Consider the following 20692-nt stretch of genomic DNA (forward strand, 5'->3'; position numbering starts at 1 on the left):
GTGTACCTTGGGGGTGGAATGCCCCTAAGGTTCAATCCCCAGTACCACTACCCCCCAATACTGGGGGGCAGTGCATGTAATCCCAGTACTTGGGAGTCTGAGATAGGTTTGCAGGCTTGAAGATAACAGCAAGTAGTGAGACTCTCATCAACCTAGTGAGACTGTTTCAAAATAAAATAGGGCATGGGGCAGGGGGATAGCTCAAAGGTAGAATGCCCCTGGACTCAATCCCCAGCACAAAACAAAAATAAAAACAAAACAAAACAAAAAAAACCTCTTCTCCATTACCACGAGGAATCAAATACTTGGTTCAAGGCAAGAGCCTAACTCTTCCTCTAGTATCAGGCTAAGGAACAAAGACCTGCCCTTGCCTCAGAAGCATCTCTATGGGAAAGAGCACAAAAGACACCAAAGGCGGCCCTCACCAGATGGGCCTAGAGAAGATGCCTCCCAAAAGGCTGCACAAAGTGCTGTGGGGACAGATCTTACCAAGCTTGGTTCTTCAGTTTCCTCAGCTCTTTTGTTGCCCATGTAGCAAGGGTTTTTGCTTTGTTAGTCTTCGATCTCCGTCCTTCAGTTAACAGTTCATGGATCATTGGTCTAGCTTCTACTAATTTCAGTACATCCTTCCCAAATGCTGTACATAAGTCCCTGTGTAAAATAAACACGCCAGAGAATGAGCTCCTGGACCCCTACCAGTACTATGTTTTGAGCCTGCCAAACCAGTGCTGAGTAAATTACAGGTTTCTTAGCATTCACCTACTTTTTAGAAGCTGTATGAGATGTTAGAGATAAATTAGGTCCAAAGTCTACCACTTTGGAGAACTTGCCCAAGGTTAAACAGCTAACTCTCACTGTAAAAATGATAACTGAAATCCAGGTCTTTGGGCTCAAAGCCATTGTTCTTCTTTTGCTGGGGCTGAAACCAGGGGTGTTTGGCCTCTAAGTTATAACCCCAGACCTTTTTATTTTGAAAACAGGGTCTCTTGGCAAAGTCAAAGTTTTTCTATGCCTCAGAAACAGAAACAGGGTGTGGTGGCACACACATGTAATCCCAGTGTTTGGGAGGCTGAGACAGGAGGATCAGTTTCAAGGCCAGCATGCGATAACTCAGCAGGACCCGGTTAAAAAAAAAAAAAAAAAAAAAAAAAAAAAAAAAAAAGCCAGGCATGGTGGCGCACGCTTGTAATCCCAGCGCTTGGGAGGTTCGAAGGCAGTCTCAGCTACTGAGTGAGGCTCTCAGCCACTTAGTGAGACCCTGTTTCCAAATAAAGTATAGTCTGGAGATAGAAAAGCCCCTGGTTCCACCCCTGTACCACAAAAAAAAAAAAGGGGGGGGGAGGGGGGTGGTCAAGAGAGGGCTGGCGGAGTTTTCAAACCAACAGATTCAAACCAACAGAAAAAACCTGTTAACCAATACCAGAGTTCAAAGGGGAGAAATTACAAAGCTCTGGAGGATCTGGAATGAATTTTAATTTGTGAGCACCCAAAATAGTATACTATGGGCACTATGAAGCTATCTCCCAGGCCAGGTGTGATGGCACATACTAGTACTTGGGAGGCTAAGGCAAAAGGATCATAGGTTCAGAGACAGTCAAAAAAATTTATGAACTGGCGATGGAAACCACAGGCATTTTACTTCAAAGCCACACCCCAGCCTTATTTTTTATTCTTTATCTTGAAATAGGGTCTTACTGAGTTGTAAAGGGTCCAAGTAGCTGAGGCTGGCCTCGAACCTGCAATCCTCCTGGTAGCCTCCCAAATACTGGGATTACAAGTGTGTGCCACCACACCTGGGTGTTTTATTTTGAAACAGGGTCTCACTAAGTGCTGAGAACCTAAGTAAGTAGCTGATGCTCGCAGAGAACCTGTGAGCCTCCTGTTTCAGTCTCCCAAGTACTGGGATTACAAGCATGTGCCACCATGCCCAGCTCAGTCAAAGCAATTTAACAAGGCTCTTAAGCAACTTAGTAAGACTCTGTTTCCAAATAAAAAATTAATTATGTTGGGGTAAACCTGTAGTTCAGAGTAATGCCTCTGAGTTCAGCAATAATAATAAAAGCAATAATAATAATAATAATAATAAAATAATAATAATAATAATAATAATAATAAAAGCAATAATAACAACAAAACCTCTTCTGTGGCAAAGAATATGACTCAATGGTAGAGCGCCTACCTTGCCTGAGTGAGGATCTGGATTTGATCCCCAGCACTGCAAAACTAAACCAACAAAAAAGAGAGAGAAAGAGAAAAGAAAAAAAAAAAAAAAAAAGAAAAAAGAAAAGCAAAAGCAGCAACCCACTAGAAATCTCTGTGCCAAAGAAGTGGGTTATTTGCCATCTGTGCTATTTTCAAGGTTCTTTCCTACACATCCTCATGTTCAGCTATGGAGAGCAGGTATAACTTACCCTATCAGTCCAGCAGCACAGGCTACTACTCCATCTGTATGATCCTCATCTCCAGCAATGTGGTCAATGAAAGACAGAATAAATTCTACTCTGGGTTGTACCAGCATCACATCCGCTGTAAAAGAGAGAAGGTCTAATGACCTCTTATTTGGCATGATCACTTTTTTTTTTGGTGGTACTAGGAATTAAACCGAGAAAACTTTGCTTCTGAGCTACACTCCTAGTCCTATTTTATTTTTATTTTGAAACAGGGTCCCTCTAAGTTGCTGAGGGTGTGGTGATACATGCTTCTAATCCCAGTACTTAGGAGACTGAGAGAGGAGAATCACAGGTTTAAGGACAGCCTCAGCAAGAAGTGAGAATTATCAACCTAGTGCCTCATCAACCCAGTTTCTGTGACCCTGTTTCTAAATAAAAGTAAAATAAGAGCTGGGGTAGCCCAGTGGTAAAATGCCCCTGGGTCCAATCCCCAATCCCCAAAACAACAACAACAACAACAAAAATCACGATGTTCAAGGTGAATAACTGGCCACATAGAGTGAAACCCTAAGATCACTCTTCCTCAGCTCAGGATGTTAATTGTTCAATAAAAAGCAGACAGAATATATGAGAAATAAATGGAACTTTCTCTTGAGTCCTCCATGTCAAAAAGTAAAGTACAAGCTAGGTGCAATGGTGCATGCCTGTAAGAACTTGGGAGGCTAAGAGAGGAGGACTGAAGGTTTGAGGCCAGTCTCAGCAACTTGGCCAGACTGTTTCGAGGAAAAAAAAAAAAAAAAAAAAAGCAATAGGGTTAGGGGTATAGCTCAGAAGTAGAATGCACCTGGGTTCAATTACCAGCACAAAACACACACATACTCCGGACCAAATATTTTTCCAAGAATTCCCATCAGAATCAGAAACACTGTGGAACTGGGTACCCAACAAATGTTACCCATGCTACAAAAAGCAACCAGCAAAAACCCAGCCCATGTGGCTGTGCACCCTGGCCAGTGAACTGAAGGAGCTGGGTTGTATACTCAACGGTGTACGTTCTCCTGATCTCCCTTTAATCCCTGGACGATTCCAGTATAGGCTTCCAAGCAGCCTTCTCTTAGCTCATTCAGATAATCCACCATGTCATAGTCTGACTGTAAGAGACAAAGAACAGAACCTTCACCATACCGATCACCTTTAATGTCCTGATTGTGAATAGTCCTCCAATTAGAGCTGAACTTAAAAGATTAGCAGGGCTCCTTTAAGCTTACCTTGTCCACCTGGGCTTGGGAAGCCTGCTGAAGAGTATTCAATACAACTTCTAGGTATTTTTTAAACTCTCCACCAATAGCAAGGGCAATATCACCAAACACTGACAGAATCTGTGGTTTCACAGACCTGTGGACATTCTCATTCTGACAAGAAAAAAAAAAAAAACAAAAGAAAGTAAATTACTAAAAGTCCAAATTTGGTAGAAAGACTCAAAAATCTTTTGTTGGGCATCCACAATACAGTATTATGTATTGACATTTCCTTTTTACTTTACCTTTCCCCTTCAAGTAGAGAATGCATTCCTTTAATTACCTCTGCAATCTTTAAGTCATTTTTAAAAATAAACAATCCCTTCATAAAGCTCAAGCCAACGTTGTAAACTAACTATTTATTCCTTCCTTCCTTTTTTTTTTTTTTTTTTGCAGTACTGGGGTTGAACCCAGGGGCATTTCTACCTCCAAGCTATACCCCAGCCCTATTTTTTAATCATTCATTCATTCATTCATTCACTCACTTATTGTGGTACTGGGGATAGGACTCAGGGCCATTCTACCTCCAAGCTACACTCCGCTCCTATTTCTTTTTCTTTTTTGAAACAGGGTCTAACTGAGTTGCAAAAGACCTTGCTAGTAGCTGAGGCTGCCTGTGAACCGCTAAGTAGCTGAAGCTATCCACAAACCACGATCCTCCAGTCTCCGCCTCCCGAATGCTGGGATTACAAGTGTGCACCACCATGCCTGGCTATTCTTTATTTTGAAACGAAGTCTTACTAACCTTGTCTCACAAAGTTGCAGAGGGGCTAAGTAGCTGAGGCTGGCTGCAAACCCGCAGTCCTCCTGTCTCAGCCTCCCAAATACTGAGATTACAAGCGTGCGCCACCATGCCTGGCTCTTCAAAGACTAACTGGGTTGTGTACACACACTCACCCCCAAGTTCTCCAGCAAGAGCTGCATCACCTCATCACAAAAAGGTAAAATGTTGGATTGTAGGGCCCGGCATAAGTCTCCCACTAAGCCCACAGCTGCCAAACAAACCTGCAAAGAATAAAGAAAATAACCTCCTTAAACCAAGGGGCATTCAACTTCCCTGCTACACCCCAAACCCTATTATATCTTAAAATTTGAAAGCATGTTTCACAAAGTTGCTGAAGCTGGTCTTGAACCTGCAATCCTCTGCCTCAGCCTCCAAAGTATGAGGATTGCAGGGATATACCACCACAGTTAGTTTGAGATTAAATGTTTTCTAGTGGTACTACTAGGGATTGAACCCAGAGGCATTCTACCTTTGGGCCATACTCCCTGCCCTTTTATAGTTTTTGTTTGTTTGTGTGTATGTACATATGTGGTACTAAGAATTGAAACCAGGGGCATTCTATCTCCAAGCTACACCCTTAGCCCTATTTTTATTGTTTATTTTGAAACAAAGTCACACTAAGTTGAAGAGGGCCACATTAAGTAGCTGAAGCTGACCTCAAAACTGTGATCCACCTACCTGTCTCAGTGTCCTAAGCACTGTGATCACAAATACACACAAGCTCCAGCACTCCTGGCTAGTATTTTTCTTTTTTGCACTACAGATTGAACCTAGAGGCATTCTACCTCAAGCTATACCTCAGCCCGATTTTTTAAATGTATTTGGAAACAGTCTAATTAGGTTTCTGAAAGCCTTGCTATGTTGCCAAGGCTGGCTTTGAACTTGCTATCCTCCTGTTAAAACTGAAGCTGGCCTTAAACCTGCAATCTTCCTGTCTCTAATCTTCCAAATTCTGGGATTACAAGTATGTGCCTGGCAAGAGATTAGTTAATTTTAATAATCAATATGGCAGGAAGGGAACTAGGATTAGCAGAGGCATCAATTACAAAGGAAAAAGTACCACAATCCCACTACTTAGGGAGGCTGAGACAGGCTACAGAAACCTGATTTTGTCTGTACTGATTTTTTGTGACTGTCAGGTATGAATGAAAATGTACTCTTTTGAAGCCACGGTACAGTGCTTGCCTCACACGTGTGAGCCTGAGTTCAATCTAGCACTGCAAAGAACACAAAAACAAATTATTTGAAAAGCAGAGCCTACCTGGTACTCAGCATAATTTTTCAATCCAATGCCCAGAAAAGGTTTAAAGGCCTCCATGTACTTAAGGAATTCACCACCCAACACTGAAATGAAAGAAAATATTAGCTAATGATAGCAACAGAAGGTACCAGAAGTGAGCAAGATAACCTCCTAGCAATCCCAAATGTACTGAATGCTCAACAGGACTGGGTCTATATAATGTTTGCATTATATAGACAGTAAGGCTATCACTCAACTTCATAACTGCTGGAAAGGCCTAATTCTTATGTTTCAGAGACAATAACCACACTCTACAGAATTGAAATTCACTCTGGGTAAATACACAAAGTAGTATGCCCACAGAAAAGTTAAGGTTAATTCTGAACTGGCCAAGCCAGCAATCAGGTGTCTTGACCTCACCCCCATCTGATTACCTGTCCTCTCTAGAGGCCTGCTTCAAAACAGGGTCCCCAGGCAACCCATGGAGGTACACCAAGCCACAGCCAAAACAAGCAACACAGAGCCCCAGGTCCAAAGCAGCCACTCCAGGAGCCAAAATTGACTTCCATGGCTTTTTGTGGTGGTCACATGTTGCGAGGCCAGTTGGACATAGGGACTTTTCATCAGAAATGGGTCCGGTCTTCACAAGAGTGGTTACCAGGTGATTACCAGGTGGAACACATATCTCACACCTAAAGAGCATTCCAGATTTCTGAACTGCTCCTTAATGTGCTTTTAATGGCGCTTCAAAGAATTTTAAATCAGATATGGCTTCCCCAAAGCCATTATGCAGTTAGACATTTAATGATCAGAAAATCAACAAATTTCTAGAACTCTTTCAATGTTTCACTCCATTCCACACCAAGCACATAATAGGTAAACTGAAGTCCAACATATGACAACCTGAACTAGGAAGATACCAAGTAACAAGAAGCCAACTAGGAACATTTGATGCTTCTATCCTTGATAGGATAAAGTAAGTAGACTTTTTGTTTTTTTGGTGGTACTGAGGATGGGGCCTTGTACCTCCAGGCTGTATCTCCAGACCTATTTTTTATATTTTATTTAGAAACGGGGTCTTACTAAGTTGCTGAGAGCCTCACTAAGCTGCTGAGGCTGGCTTCAAACCTGTGATCCTCCTGTAGCAGCCCCCCAAATACTGGGATTACAAGTGTACGGCATCATGCCAAGCTCAAGTTGACTTTTAAGAGAAGAAAGCTGATGAACATGAGTTTCCCCCAATCTGACTTAGTTGCAAATGGACTACCCACTGACTTGAAGGAGAGTGCCAGGGCAGTTATGAAATTTACATTTAAGTTTGATCCAACTTTGAGCTCCAGTCCCAGTCAGTAACTGTCTTCTACAGTAAAATTTCAAGGCCATTAAAACTTTTGCATTCTTAAGATACTTGCTGCCTGAGCCAGGCGTGGTGGCGAACACTTGTAATCCTAGCATTTGGGAGGCTGAGACAGGAGGATTGTGGTTCGCTGACAGTCTCAGCTATTTAGATAGGCCCTCCACAACTTAGTGAGACCCTGTTTCAAAATAATGAATAAAAAAATAGGGCAGGGGGTGTAGTTTGGAGGTCGAATGTCTCTGGGTTCCACCCCCAGACTCGAGAAAAAAAAAAAAAAAAAGATACTTGCTGCCTGATTACAATTTACTGACCTTCTACCAGTGTACTAACGGCCATCAGGGCATCCTCTTGTACTCCCCCAGACCCAGCTGTGCTCTGGAACATCCTCAACAGGGAGGCCATGACCACATCAGAAATCTGCAAAGCATCTTGATGTTGCACTTTCCGGAGAACATTCTGATAAATGAACAAGAATTCAGGATTGATTAATTAAAAACCTTCCAATGAACACACCACACACCTTTTCTTTTTCTTTTGGTTATACTGGGGGTGAAACCCAGGGACTCTTTCTACCTTCAGACTATACTCCCAGAACTATTTTATACTTTATTTGGAAACAGGGTCTCACTAAGTTGCTGAGAGCCTCACTAAGTAGTCGAGGCTGGCTTTGAACCTGTGCGATTCTCCTGTCTCAGCCTCACAAGCGTTGGGAATCCAAGTGTGCACCACCACGCCTGGCTACACCTTTTCTTTGTAAAATAAATTAAGTCCCTTGATTTTTTCTTTTTTTAGAAAGGTCAAATACATTTTTGCTCAAAGACTCTGACAATGCAAATACAGTAACACATTTATTTGAATAACTCTTCTAAAGTTTTTTTTTTTTTTTTTTTGGTACTGGGGCATTCTACCTCCAAGCTAAACCCCCTATCCTTAATTTTACTAATATTTATTTATTGTATTAGGGATTGAACCCAGAGGCAGTCTACCTCTAAGCCACATGCCATCCCCAACCTTATTTTTTTTTTTTCGGGTAATGGGAATTGAACGCAAGGGCATTCTACCTCTAAGCTACACCTATAGCCCTACTCAGCCTCTCAAGTACTAGGGTTTCAGGCATGTGCCACATTGTCCATTGATCATCTTGCATTTGTATGCAAGATGATTCTCTATGGTGTGAAAAGTAATCCCAGTTTCATTGGTCTATTTGACAAATCCCTACTAGTAGCCTCCATATTCCAGCCTTACTGGGATGACATTTAAATTATTTCCATTTATAGAAGGTCATGTCATTTTAGGAGTTCCTACTCATTAAACAGAAAGCAATCCTTTCAATATTCTAACCCATTTAAAGATGATGGTAAAAAAATAGTCCTGAGCTGAGCATGGTGGTAAACACTTTTAGTACTTGGGAAGCTGGGATAGGAAGACAGCAGGTTTGCAGCCAGTCTCAGCTACTTAGTGAGGTCCTCCACAACTTAAGTGAGACCTTGTTACAAAAAAAGAATTTGGTTGGGTGTGTGGTATACTTAGGGGGCCGAGACAGGAGGATCACAGGTTTGCAGTTAGCTTCAGCTACTTAGTGAGTCCTTTTGAAAACTTATTAAGACCCTGTCTCAAAATAAAAAATAGGCTGGGGAGCCGGGCGTGGCGGTACATTCTTGTAATCCCAGCATTCAGGAGGCTGAGACAGGAGGATCATCATTCACGGTCAGCCTACTTTGTGAGGCCCTTTGCAACTCAGTGAGATGCTGTTTCAAAAAATAAAGAATTAAAAATAGGGCTGGGGGTATAGCTCAGAGGTAGAATGCCTCTAGGTTCCATCCCCAGTTCTGAAAGAAAAGAAGGGGAGCTGGGGTTGGAGGTTAGAGGTAGAATGCCCCTGGGTTCAATCTCCAGCACCGCAAAAAATAAAATAAAATAAATAAAAATAATAATAAATTGGGGCTGGGGGTGTAGGTTGGAGGTAGAATTTCCCTGTGCTAAATCCCCAGTCCTGAAACGAGGCCAACTTTACTTCTCCATACAATACACACTCATCACATCTTCCTCCTTCCTCTTTTGTTTGCTTCAATTTATGTAACTGAATCATTCCTGTATCATGTCTGATGAGAAATGAAAGACCTCCCAATAGTCATGCTTAAAAATGATGAAGTCTGGGTAAACAGGGGAGTTCACAGTTAAGATGAATCAATCAGTATCACTTAACACTAAAATCCAAAATACTACTCAAACTTCAGACATCAAGTCCCTGGGTATCCTTCTGTATCTGGGAAAAAGGCAAGAGAGACATTGTGGTTTCTCCAGTCTCTCCTTGAAAAAGACTACTGTGAACATAAGGCCCTAGAAACGATGTCACAAAAATTAAAGTTTTAAGAGCAAGTGTTTCAAAAGATGATTGCAGAAACTCAAGGCTGTATTTTTAACTAAGTAAACCACAGCTGGACTGAATCTGGCGAACCTATGCTTGGACAAACTCATGGAAATCAAAACTAAAAGCTGCAAACACTAACAAGCTGTATAGCTGAGGGACCATCACACACTGAGGTATTTCCTCCTCCCCACCATGTACAAAAGACAAACTGGCACTTTCTGGACAAATAGGTAAGGAAGGCAGGAAATTCTTCCGATCAACCACAGACCAAAGTTTTCTAAGAAAATCTCCTGATCAATACTGTCTATAACAATTTAGAACTCTAATGTATAAAGAGCTTGCCATACTGAGCCAGGCGTGGTGGTGCACGCTTGTAATCCCAGCATTTGGGAAGCTGAGACCGGAGGAATGCGGTTTGCGGACAGCCTCAGCTACTTAGTGAGGCCCTCTACAACTTAGTGAGACCCTGTTTCAAAATAAAGAAAAAAATAGGGTAGGGGATGTAGCTTGTTGTTGAATGCCCTTGGATTCTATCCCCAGACCTGAAGGAAAAAAAAAAAAAAAAGAAAACTTGTCATACTAATAACTCTTCCCTAAAGCTATTAAGACGTGCTAGCCGGGCGTGGTGGCACACGCTTGTAATTCCAGCATTCAGGAGGCTGAGACTGGAGGATTCGCAGACAGCCTCAGCTACTTAGTGAGCCCCTGTTTCAAAATAAAGAATAAAAAATAGGGCAGGGGATGTAGCTTGGGGGTTAAATGCCTCTGGGTTCCACCCCCAGACCTACCAAAAAAAAAATAAATAAATAAATAAAAGTGATAAGGCAGCAGGGCGTGGTAACACGTTTGCAATCTCAGCATTTGCCAGGCTGAGAAAGAATGATCATGGGTCGTTCTACAACTCAATGACACCCTGTTTCAAAATACAAAATAAAAAGAGGCTGGGGATACAGCTTGGAGGTAAAATGCCCTTGGGTTTCAGCCCCAGTACCTCAAAAAAGTTAAGGCCAGACGCTGTGGTACATGCCTATTACCCCAGTACTTTAGAGAAGAGACAGTAACTTATCAAGACCCTTTTTCAAATAAACAGAACAGGGGTGGGGGTAAGCACAGAAGAAGTAGAAGGATTGCAAGATGGAAGCTAGACTTGGCAAAAAAGTGAGACCTTGCTTAAAAATAAATAAAAAGGCCAAGCATGGTGGTGCATGCTTGTAATCCCTGCGCTTGGGAGGCGGATACAGGAGGACCGGGCAGGTTTGAAGCCAGTCTCTCTGGCTTAAGAGACCCTGTTTCCAAATAAGAATATAAAAAATAGGTGTCTGGGAGTGTAGCCTGTAGGTAGAAGGGTTTCCAGGAACCCTAGTACAATCAATACAATCAATCAATCAATCAATCAATCGGATCAGAGAACTATTTCAGCAGTGGAACAGCCCTGGGTATGATTCACACCCAATACCGCATAAGTAAACTAAAGTGTAAGGGCACCATCATACCTGTAGAGTTGCGCAGAGTAAAGACTGAAGGTCATTGAATTGGATCCTATCAGATGTGCTTTGGATATGAGACTGCAAGAAAAAAAGAAATCATTATGTTCTAAATGAAAACCTACTTTTGGGGGATGTCAGGACCATTAAATGATCTTTACAAGTGCTAACTACAAAAGAGAATTTAAAACACAAGGAATGAGCCAGGCGTGGTGGCGCACACATGTAATCCCAACACACTTGGGAGGCTGAGACTGGAGAATCGCAGTTTGTGGACAGCCTCAGCTACCTAGTGAGGCCCCCTGCAACTCAGTGAGACCTGGTTTCAAAATAAAGAATAAAAAATAGGACAGGGGGTGTAGCTTGAATGTTGAGTGCCTCCTGGGTTCCATCCCCAGACCCGCAAAAAAACCCACAAGAAATGTCTGGCATGGTGGCGCACTCTTGTAATCCCAGCATTTGGGAGGCTAAGACTGGAGGATCACAGTTCGCGGGCAGCCTCAGTTACCTAGTGAGGCCCTCGCAACTTAGTGAGACGCTATTTCAAAAAAAAATAAAGAATAGCCAGGCGTGGTAGCGCACGCTTGTAATCTCTGCGCTTGGGAGGTGGAGACAAGAGTATTGCACAGGCTCGAAGTATCGCACAGGTTCGAAGCCAGCCGTGCTGGCTTAAGAGACCCTGTGTCCAAATAAAAAAGTATAAAAATAGGTCTGGAAGTGTAGCCCAGAGGTAGAAGGGTTTCCAGGAACCCCAGTACCACCAAAATAAATAAATAACAACAACAACAACAACAAAAATACAAACATGAAAATGAAATAAGAGTAGATCCTATGTCACAAATACTGGCAAGTACTGGCCCTCCCCCTATATCCAGAGGGGCTCCCAAGTTTTACCTCCATCTGAAGCACTTGCTGCAACCGTTCCATTATGACCAAAGTAGTTTTTTGAACAGCAGGGTAACAATCCTTGGCACTGTTTTTCACAATTTCCATTAGAGATTCATATGCAGAACTCCTCAGGTTGTTCTGGTGTCCATCAGGTCTATAAAAAATATATAGCAAAAATCTTAAAAGTCATAACTGAGAAGAACGACAGGTTGTTGTAATGTAGATATCTAAACACAGGAAACCAGAAACTGATATTGTGGACTTGGTTTGAGTTTGGCAGAGTATCTAAGAACCAAAATTTCAAAAGTCTTTTGTCGATGGCTATGCTTATTATGATTGAAAGACTTGGTTAAAATGTAGAACAGGGATCGTGGTAGCACACACTTGTAATCCCAGCATTCGGTAGGCTGAGACAAGAGGATCATGGGTTTGAGGACAGCCTCAGCTACTTAGTGAGGCCCTCTGAAACTCTATGAGACCCTGTTTCAAAAATCAGAAATAGAGCTGGGCGCGGTGGCACACACTTGTAATCCCAGTGCTTGGGAGGCTGAGACAGGAAGATCGCATAGGTTCAAAGCCAGCCTCAGCTACTTAGTGAAGCTCTCAGCAACTTAGTGAGACCCTGTTTCCAAATAAAGTATAAAACAGGTCTGGGAATACGGCTGGAGGTAGAAAAGCCCCTGGGTTCCACCCCCAGTACCACACAAAAAATAAAATAAAATAAAATCAGGAATAAAACACAGGGCTAGGAATATAGCATAGAGTTAGAATGCCCCTGGGTTCCATCCCCAGTACCGGGGGTGGGGGGGTGTCTAAGTTGCCGAAGATACTCTCGGACTCTAAGTTGCAAAGAGCACTCTCAATCCTTTAATCCTCCTGTTTTAGCCTCTCAAGAACTGAGATTACAGGCATGTGCCATCATGCCAGCTTAGTCCTCACATTTTAACAAAGAATCTTAGTAAGTTGCCCAGGCTAGTCCTGAACTTGTGGTCCTCTGCCTTGGCCTCTTAAGTTTCCATTCATTTTTTGGTATTAGGGAGTGAGTTATATGCCCAGCCCTTATTTTTCACTCTGAGACAAGGTCCCACTAAGTTACTCAAAGTGGCCTCAAGCTTGCAATCCTCCCACCTCAACCCTGAAGAGCTGCTGAGGTTATAGGTGTGCGCCACTATGCCTGGATACTCACTCTTTAACATAAATACCCAAGTCTACTATGGGAATCATTTTTTGTGTGTGTGGTCCAAGGGATTGGACCCAGGACATTCTACCTCTAAGTCATACCCCCAAGCGTATTTTACTTTTGCAGAACTGGGAAATGAACCCAGAGGCATTCTACCTCCAAGCCACACCCACAGTTATTTTTTATTCTTTATTTTGAAACAGGGTTTCACTAAATTGCAGAGGGCCTCACTAAGTAACTGAGGCTGGCCACAAACCTGGGATTACAAGTGTGTACCACCATGCCTGGCATATTTTTTACTTTTGAACCACGGTTTCATTAAATTGGGGAGTGTGTGCCAACAATCCTGGCTCATTCCTCTATATTTCTAACCTTCACATAGAAGGCAACAAGAGTTGGGTGAAAAAACATCACCCCCCAACTTGCACTGTTTTGCCCAGGCCGGTCTCCAGATCCTGGGGCTCCTGTGATCCTCCTACTTCACCCTCCTGACTAGATGGAACCACAGACACATGCCTCCGTGACTTGAAACATTATCTACCTCTGTGAGTCACCAGTTACCTGTCTGTGGTTTCTAGGAGCTTCTGAACTATGAGTTCAAATGAAGAAGACAAGCAATAGGTGGCTGGTTCCTCTTGGTCATCAGCTACATCTGCAGCTTCATAAGCAGCTTCAGCCAGACTGGAGAAAGCCTGAAATACGAAGAGATTAACATTAGTCCTGAGGAAACTCCATTCTAGGAGCACCTGATTTTTATCTTGAGTAGTGTTCTCCAATGATCTATTAACAAATCAATGCTTTAAAATTCTAAACTTTATCTGTTAGTCCTTATAAGACATTTAGAAACAGCTTTAAAATAAGTATTTATTTAAATCATCCATTTGTCTTATTTCATAATGTGCCAAATTCTCTAATCAGGAAAGTACTTTCACCTATCACCAATGTCTACAATTTCACTTCTTCCCATCCTCAAAATGTCTTTCAGCCTCTTTTCTTCCTTATTTCAACCTCCTCCCTCACGCTGTCCCAAAGGTCCCTAATACATCACAAGCAGCCTATCCTGACTCAGTACTTCCTTCCCTCTTTCCCCTTCTTATAGCAAACAACTCTTCCCTAATCAACTTTCTTGTCCCCAAAAAACTCAAGGAAATCCAGATAGCTCCCCGCTGGGTTACCATGACTGCTCTGAGTGCTCTGAGAACTAGTCACTATGAGTCAACAGCTCCCACTGGCTCCTGAAACTGGCACCTCCCCCGTGTTTTAAATGAAGAAATTAGAAAGGAGACAGTATTCAGAAAAGCCTTTCAGTGAGGCAGAAACCCACGTCTCTCCTACACCTCCCACACCTCCCACTAATTTCTTGACAATGGCTCAGAGAGTTTCCTTCTTTCACCAGGACGAAAAGCCCTTACCCAGCACACATTTGAAGCTACTCTGGGTTCAGCACTCAGGCCCTCAATCAGACACTGCAGCAGAGGAGCCAAGTACACATCATTGATGGCAGCTTCAGGAAGCAGTTCACAAATTCTGCCCACCGTCCACGCAGTTGTGTCTCGAACAACTACACTGGGGTCTTTCATTAATTCTATTAGGGTGGGCATGGCCTAAAAATATAAGAAAGGAAAGATTAAAATTCATGCTGACAAACAGAAAAGGTTTTGCCTCTAGACAATCATCACTAATATGCTTTTGCAAAAAGACATTCCTCTTTATAGAATGGGAAGGTAAACCTATCATCACAGTACCTGGGGAGACTGAAACTCAAGGATTGAATGCTTAAGGACAGATTCGGCAATTTACCAAGACTATGCTTCAAAATAAAAAAAGAAAAGGGCTAGGGGTGTAGCCTGGGTTTAAAATGCTGGGATTGAGGCCAAGAAAGGAGGAACGTGATTCACAGACAGCCTCAGCTACTGGGCCCACTGCAACTCAGAGAGACCCTGTTTCAAAATAAAGAATAAAAAATAGGGCTGGAACCAGATGTGGTAGCGCACACTTGTAATCCCAACATTCAGGAGGCTGAGACTGGAGGGATCACGGTTCGAGGACAGCCTCAGCTACTTAGTGAGGCCCTCTGCAACTTAGTGAGACCCTGTTTCAAAATAAAGAATAAAAAATAGGACAGGGGGTATAGTTCGGAGGTAGAATGCCCCTGGGTTCCATCCCCAGACCAACATTAAAAAAAAAAAAAGAGAGGAGGGTTGCAGGTAGACTCTCATTAGGTAGAATCCACCTGGAATCATTCCTCAGCACCACAAAAAATTATATTAAACAAAAGTGCTCGGAGAATGGGGGTTTCACTTAAAGGTAAAACACCAGCTGGATATGGTGGCACACACCTGTAATCTCAGTAGTATGAAGCTTAAATAGGAGGATCACAGATAAAAAATAAAAGAGCCAAGCGTGGTAGTGCATGCTTGTAATTCCAGTCCTTGGGAGGCTGAGACAGGAGGATTGCGGGTTCAAAGTCAGCCTCAGCTATTTAAAATAAGGTCTCCGCCGGGCATAGTGGCACACGCTTGTAATCCCTGTGCTTGGAAGGCAGAGACGAGGATCGCGCAGGTTCGAAGCCAGCCGCGCACGCTGGCTTAGGAGACCCTGTTTCCAAATAAAAATGTAAAAATAGGTCTGGGAGTGTAGCCTGGAGGTAGAAGGGCTTCCAGGAACCCCAGTACCACCAAAAAAAAAAAATAAGAATAAATAAATAAATAAATAAATAAATAATAAAATAAAATAAAATAAGGTCTCCTACAACTTAGTGAGACCCTGCTTCAAAAATAAAGAATTAGCCGAGTGTAGTGGTACACACTTATAATCCCAGCATTCGGGAGGCTAAGGCAGGATGATCACGGTTCGAGGCCAGCCTCAGCTACTTAAGTAAAGCCTATGTAACTCAGTGAGACCCTTTAAGAATAAAGAATAAAGCTGGGCATGGTGGCGAATGCCTGTAATCCCGGCATTTGGGAGGCTAAGACAGGAGGATCACAGTTCGCAGACACCCTCAGCTACTTAGTGAGGCCCTTTGCAACTCAATGAGACCCTGTTTCAAAATAAAGAATGGGGTATAGCTCTGAGGTCAAATGCCTCTGGGTTCCATTCCCAGACCCGCAAAAAAAGAAAAAAAAGAAAAAAAAAAGGAAAAAATAATAAAGAATAAAAAAATAGGGATGGGGTGTAGCTCAGAGGTAGAATGCACCTGGGTTCCAACCCTAGTACTGGCAATATATATGTATATATGTAAAATAATAAATAAAATACTCTGCCCATGGTAGTACATGCTGGTAATCTCAATACATGGGAGGTTGAAACAGGAGAATTCCATGTTTGAAGACAGCCTCAACAAGTAGTAAGACTCTCAAACTAGCAAGACCGTTTCCAAATAAAAAAAATAAAATAAAATGGGGTACAGTTCAGAGGTAGAGTACCCCTGAGCTCAACCCCCATACCACACCCACACACACAAAAACAGATGGGGGTATAGCTCAGAAACAGAAGCCCCTAGGTTCCACCCTTTATATACCTCCTCCTAAACACAAAGAGGAAAATAGCCCTGGGTTCAATTCCCAGTATCAAAATAAATCACAAAGTGAATATAAGGACTGGGAATGCTAGGTATGATGGCACACACCAATTCCTGGGCAGGTTAGACAAGAGGACTGAAGGTTTGAGGTCAGAATCTCCACTCTTTTTGTGTGTGTGTGTGGTACTGGGGATAAAACCCAGGGGCATCTACCTCTGAGCCACACGCCCCCAGCCCTATTTTTTATTCTGTATTTTGAATTTAGGATCTCACTAATTTGCAGAGGGCCTTACTAAGTAACTAAAGCAGTCCAGGAATATCAATCCTCCTGTCTCAGCCTTCCAAATGCTGGGATAATAAGGGTACGCCACCCAGCCCAGCCAGACATTTTAAAAAAGAGATTATCGTTACATTAATGTCAATTTTTCCCAAAGGATGAAATAATCAATCCATCCTTGGCTAGAGGTAGTGGTGTACACCTGTAATTTCAGTACTCGAGAGGCTGAGACAGAAAGACCACAGGCCAGCCTCAGCAGACTGTTTCAAAAATTAAAATAGGAAGCTGTGTGTGGTTGTGCACGCTTGTAATCCCTGCGCTTGGGAGGAGTCAGGAGACCCCATTTCCAATAAAAAAATATAAAATAGATCTGGGAGTGTAGCCCAGAGAAGGGTTTCCAGGAACCCCAGTACCACCAAAAAATAAAAATAAAAATAAAAAATAAAAGCCGGGCGTGGCGGTGCACGCTTGTAATCCCCGCACAGGCGGAAACAGGAGGATCGTGCAGGTTCGAAGCCTGCCGCGTGCGCTGGCTTAGGAAACCCTGTTTCCAAATAAAAATGTAAAAATAGGTCTGGGAGTGTAGCCCGGAGGTAAAAGGGCTTCCAGGAACCCCAGTACCACCAAAAAATTAAAAAATTAAAATAGGTATAAGGGTGTAGCTCACAGGTAGAACATCCCTAAGTTCAACCGCCAGAACCACAAAAAAAAAAAAAAAAAAAAAAAAAAAAGGGTTTGCCGGGCATGGTGGCACACGCTTGTAATCCCAGTTCTTGGGAGGCTGAGACAGGAGGATCACTTAGGTTCAAAGATAGTCTCAGCTACTTAGTGAGGCTCTCAGCAATTTAGTGAGACCCTGTTTCCAAATAAAGTATAAAATAAGTCTGGGAATATAGCCTGGAGGTAGAAAAGCCCCTGGGTTCCACTCCCAGTACCAAAAAAAAAAAAAAAAAAAAAAAAAAAAAAAGAAAAGAAAAATAGGGCTTGGGGTGTAGGGGGTAGAATGCCCTTGGGTTCCATCCCCAGCACCAAAAAAAAAAAAAAAAAGAATGATTATTGGTATTCTTCTAACAGTAGTTTCTGACACTGTCAATACTGTGTGTAAATTCACTACTCTTGTCACTATCCTTATAAATAACATATAAATCAGAAATATAAATGCCAGGAGTGGTGACACACACTTGTAATCCCAGTGCTTGGGAGGCTGAGACAGGAGGATCACATAGGTTCAAAGCCAGCATCAGCTACTTAGTGAGGCCCTCTGCAACTTAGGGGGACCCTGTTTCTAAATAAAATATAAAATAGGTCTGGGAGTATAGCCCAAAGGTATAAAAGCCCTTGGGTTCCACCCCAAGTACCACAAAAAAATAAATAAATAAAATCAGAAATATACTTTCCACTTTTTATAACATATAACCATTTGTAAACAACCTTTGTGGATGACTGCACCTATAAAAATGAATGCACAGAAAAAAGTGTCAAAAAATAAATAAGCCAGGTGTGGTGGCACATGTTTGTGATCCCCGCGCTTGGGAGGCTGAGACAGGAGGATCGCACGGGTTCGAAGCCAGCCTCAGCAACTTAGTGAGACCCTGTTTCCAAATAAAGTATAAAGAACAGGTCTGGAAGTATAGCCCAGAGGTAGAAAGCCCCTGGGTTCCATTCCTGGCACCAAAAATAAATAAATAAATAAATAAATAAATAAATAAATAAATAAATAAATAAAATCCCGTTTGCCATGCTAATTCCTTCAGCTTTACCTGTATAACTAGTGGTTTGAGCTGATTTGGCTCTGGTCCTTCCAAGATACAACCAAAAGCCATCACTGCTGCATCCCGATAGCGCCAATCCGGGTTCTTGATGTGTTCTTTAATGAAGGGGAGGACGTGTGGCACAATGTCATCTTCACAGCAGGTGGACAGAAGCATGAGGCACACCCCTGCAGCTTTGCAGGGGTTCCAGTCATCATCGTCATCGTTTTCATCCTGGCAAAACAACCAGGCAGTAGATAAGTTATTGGTGTTTTGGGGGTGGTATTTGAAATGGAACTTAGAGTGGGTTCTCCCTACAGGCTGCACCCCAGGCCTATTTTTTTATTTTTTTGTGGTAATGGGGTTCAAAACCAGGCACTGTACACCTCTAAGCTATAACACCAGCCCTATTTCTTATTATTTTGAAACAGGGTCTAAAGCACACTGCTTACATATTTATCCATTAGGTCTATTTCTTTAGAAGTTTGTCACATATTCAGCTCTCCTGACCTTTTCAAAATTTGTGAAGATCAAACTCAAGGCCTCACACATGCTATGCAGTGCTCCAAGATACACTCTCAGCCCCAACCTTTACTGCCTATGTTACAAAACACATCTCTTCTATTAGCAGGAACAAGGTAACACTAAAGAAATCAAAGCAGTGTGTGGTCTGTTCTTAATCACCCCCCTTCTCCTAATAAAAAACTCAGAGCCTAGTGGAACTTATGGATATAACTTAGTTATTTCTGACTCATCTATAACAAATCACACAGTTATTGGGCTACCGAGTCCCTCCATGGAATTGCTCCACAGCAAACCAACCCAACACAAATAAGGCCTCACAGCTTATCTTGTGAGGTTTGCAAGGAGGCTTACCTGTTTAGTTAGTGTCTGTGTGAGGATGGGAACCAAGTACTGCAGTGCTCCCTTGGCATAAAACTTGCTGGTGTGCTCAGGGGGCCTTCCTTGTTCTGCTGCCTGAGGACAAGCATGGAACAAATTTTAGACACACACAAACAGGCTGTAATACTAAGGGCATCCGTTGACCACTACCCCAGGGTCTGTGACAAACGTAGAGGGCCAATGGTCCTGTTCATGGTGACCTTTGGAGGTGCTCACTTCTTGATTCACTTCAATAAGATTCATTTAAAAAAAAATATGGAATGTGCAGGGGCCATGCTAATCTTCTCTGTATCACTCCGATTTTAGTGTATGTGCCACCAAAGCGGGCACAATGAGATTCTTTTAAAAGGCCATATACAAAATGCATCTTAAAGTAACAAGGAAACTTTAAAAATTGCTTATGTTGTTTACAACCTAAATTTGCATTAAACAGACAGTATTCTTTGAATCAAGAACCATAAAATAGCTTATATAAGCATGCTAAAAATAAGGCTGTTTGTGAAGTGCATACAAACAAAACCTAGAAACAAGGCTTAAATTTAAAGATCCCGAGTGCAGAATTACTCTTTCCCTAATAATCTGACTCCTTTACCAGTTACTAAACTATCAATCATACATTCAAGGGTTGCATTAGGGCTTCAGAAAGGAAAGAATTCAACATCAGGTGTCAGCTTGGTAAACTGGCAGCCTGCTGCCCCCTTGTGTTCAAAGAACGAAGATCACACAATAAATCAAGTCCAAAATTTGCTAAAATATGAGCTGCTTCATTACTGAACTATTTCCTTCCTGAGGGTGTTTGGCTAAAAGAAAAATCTAAATCTATACAAATGGAGACTTCTTCTAAGCAAAGTCAAAATTAGAGCTTTCCTAGAAGAATTAATACCCACAAATAAGCTATGACTCAAAACACAGGCAAAAGAATAGCTCTCCCCTATGGAAAAACTCTCCCAGGCTCACCTCTGAAGCCTCAATGGCCAGATCCATCTCCTCATCACAGACATTGGACCAGAATTCTATCCCTTGTAGGGCTACTTCATCAATGTCACTTTTCATTGCTTCAATTGTGATCTTGAGAGAGAAAACACAACACCTCAGACCTCAGGTAAGTACTGATTCAAGCTAGACATTCCTCTTTAACCCAATATTCCATTCTACTTGCAAATATACAATTTATAAAAAGCTAGGTCTGAAATGAAAGGCAGAAAAAACAAGATTTTCAAAATACATTCTTTTACCTGAACAAAAATAG

The 20692-nt window shown here is 42.3% G+C and overlaps 1 protein-coding gene across 1 annotated transcript in view; it reads right to left on the reverse strand.

Annotated features, from left to right (window-relative positions):
• Positions 1–485: 485 nt before the first annotated feature.
• The window catches only part of KPNB1 (karyopherin subunit beta 1), a gene marked incomplete at both ends in the record, with an annotated part of 44093 nt that continues 23886 nt past the window's right edge, over positions 486–20692 (reverse strand). The window contains 14 exons of the mRNA XM_080713304.1: positions 486–651; positions 2412–2526; positions 3436–3541; positions 3659–3802; positions 4586–4693; positions 5734–5816; positions 7381–7525; positions 10934–11005; positions 11819–11966; positions 13554–13684; positions 14405–14596; positions 18550–18774; positions 19417–19518; positions 20401–20511. Coding sequence (XP_080569430.1) covers positions 486–651; positions 2412–2526; positions 3436–3541; positions 3659–3802; positions 4586–4693; positions 5734–5816; positions 7381–7525; positions 10934–11005; positions 11819–11966; positions 13554–13684; positions 14405–14596; positions 18550–18774; positions 19417–19518; positions 20401–20511 — 1848 coding nt within the window. The remainder of the gene's footprint in view (positions 652–2411; positions 2527–3435; positions 3542–3658; positions 3803–4585; positions 4694–5733; positions 5817–7380; positions 7526–10933; positions 11006–11818; positions 11967–13553; positions 13685–14404; positions 14597–18549; positions 18775–19416; positions 19519–20400; positions 20512–20692) is intronic.

Source organism: Muscardinus avellanarius, assembly GCF_963383645.1.
Source record: "Muscardinus avellanarius genome assembly, chromosome: 16".
In the NCBI taxonomy this organism is placed as follows: Eukaryota; Metazoa; Chordata; class Mammalia; order Rodentia; family Gliridae; genus Muscardinus; species Muscardinus avellanarius.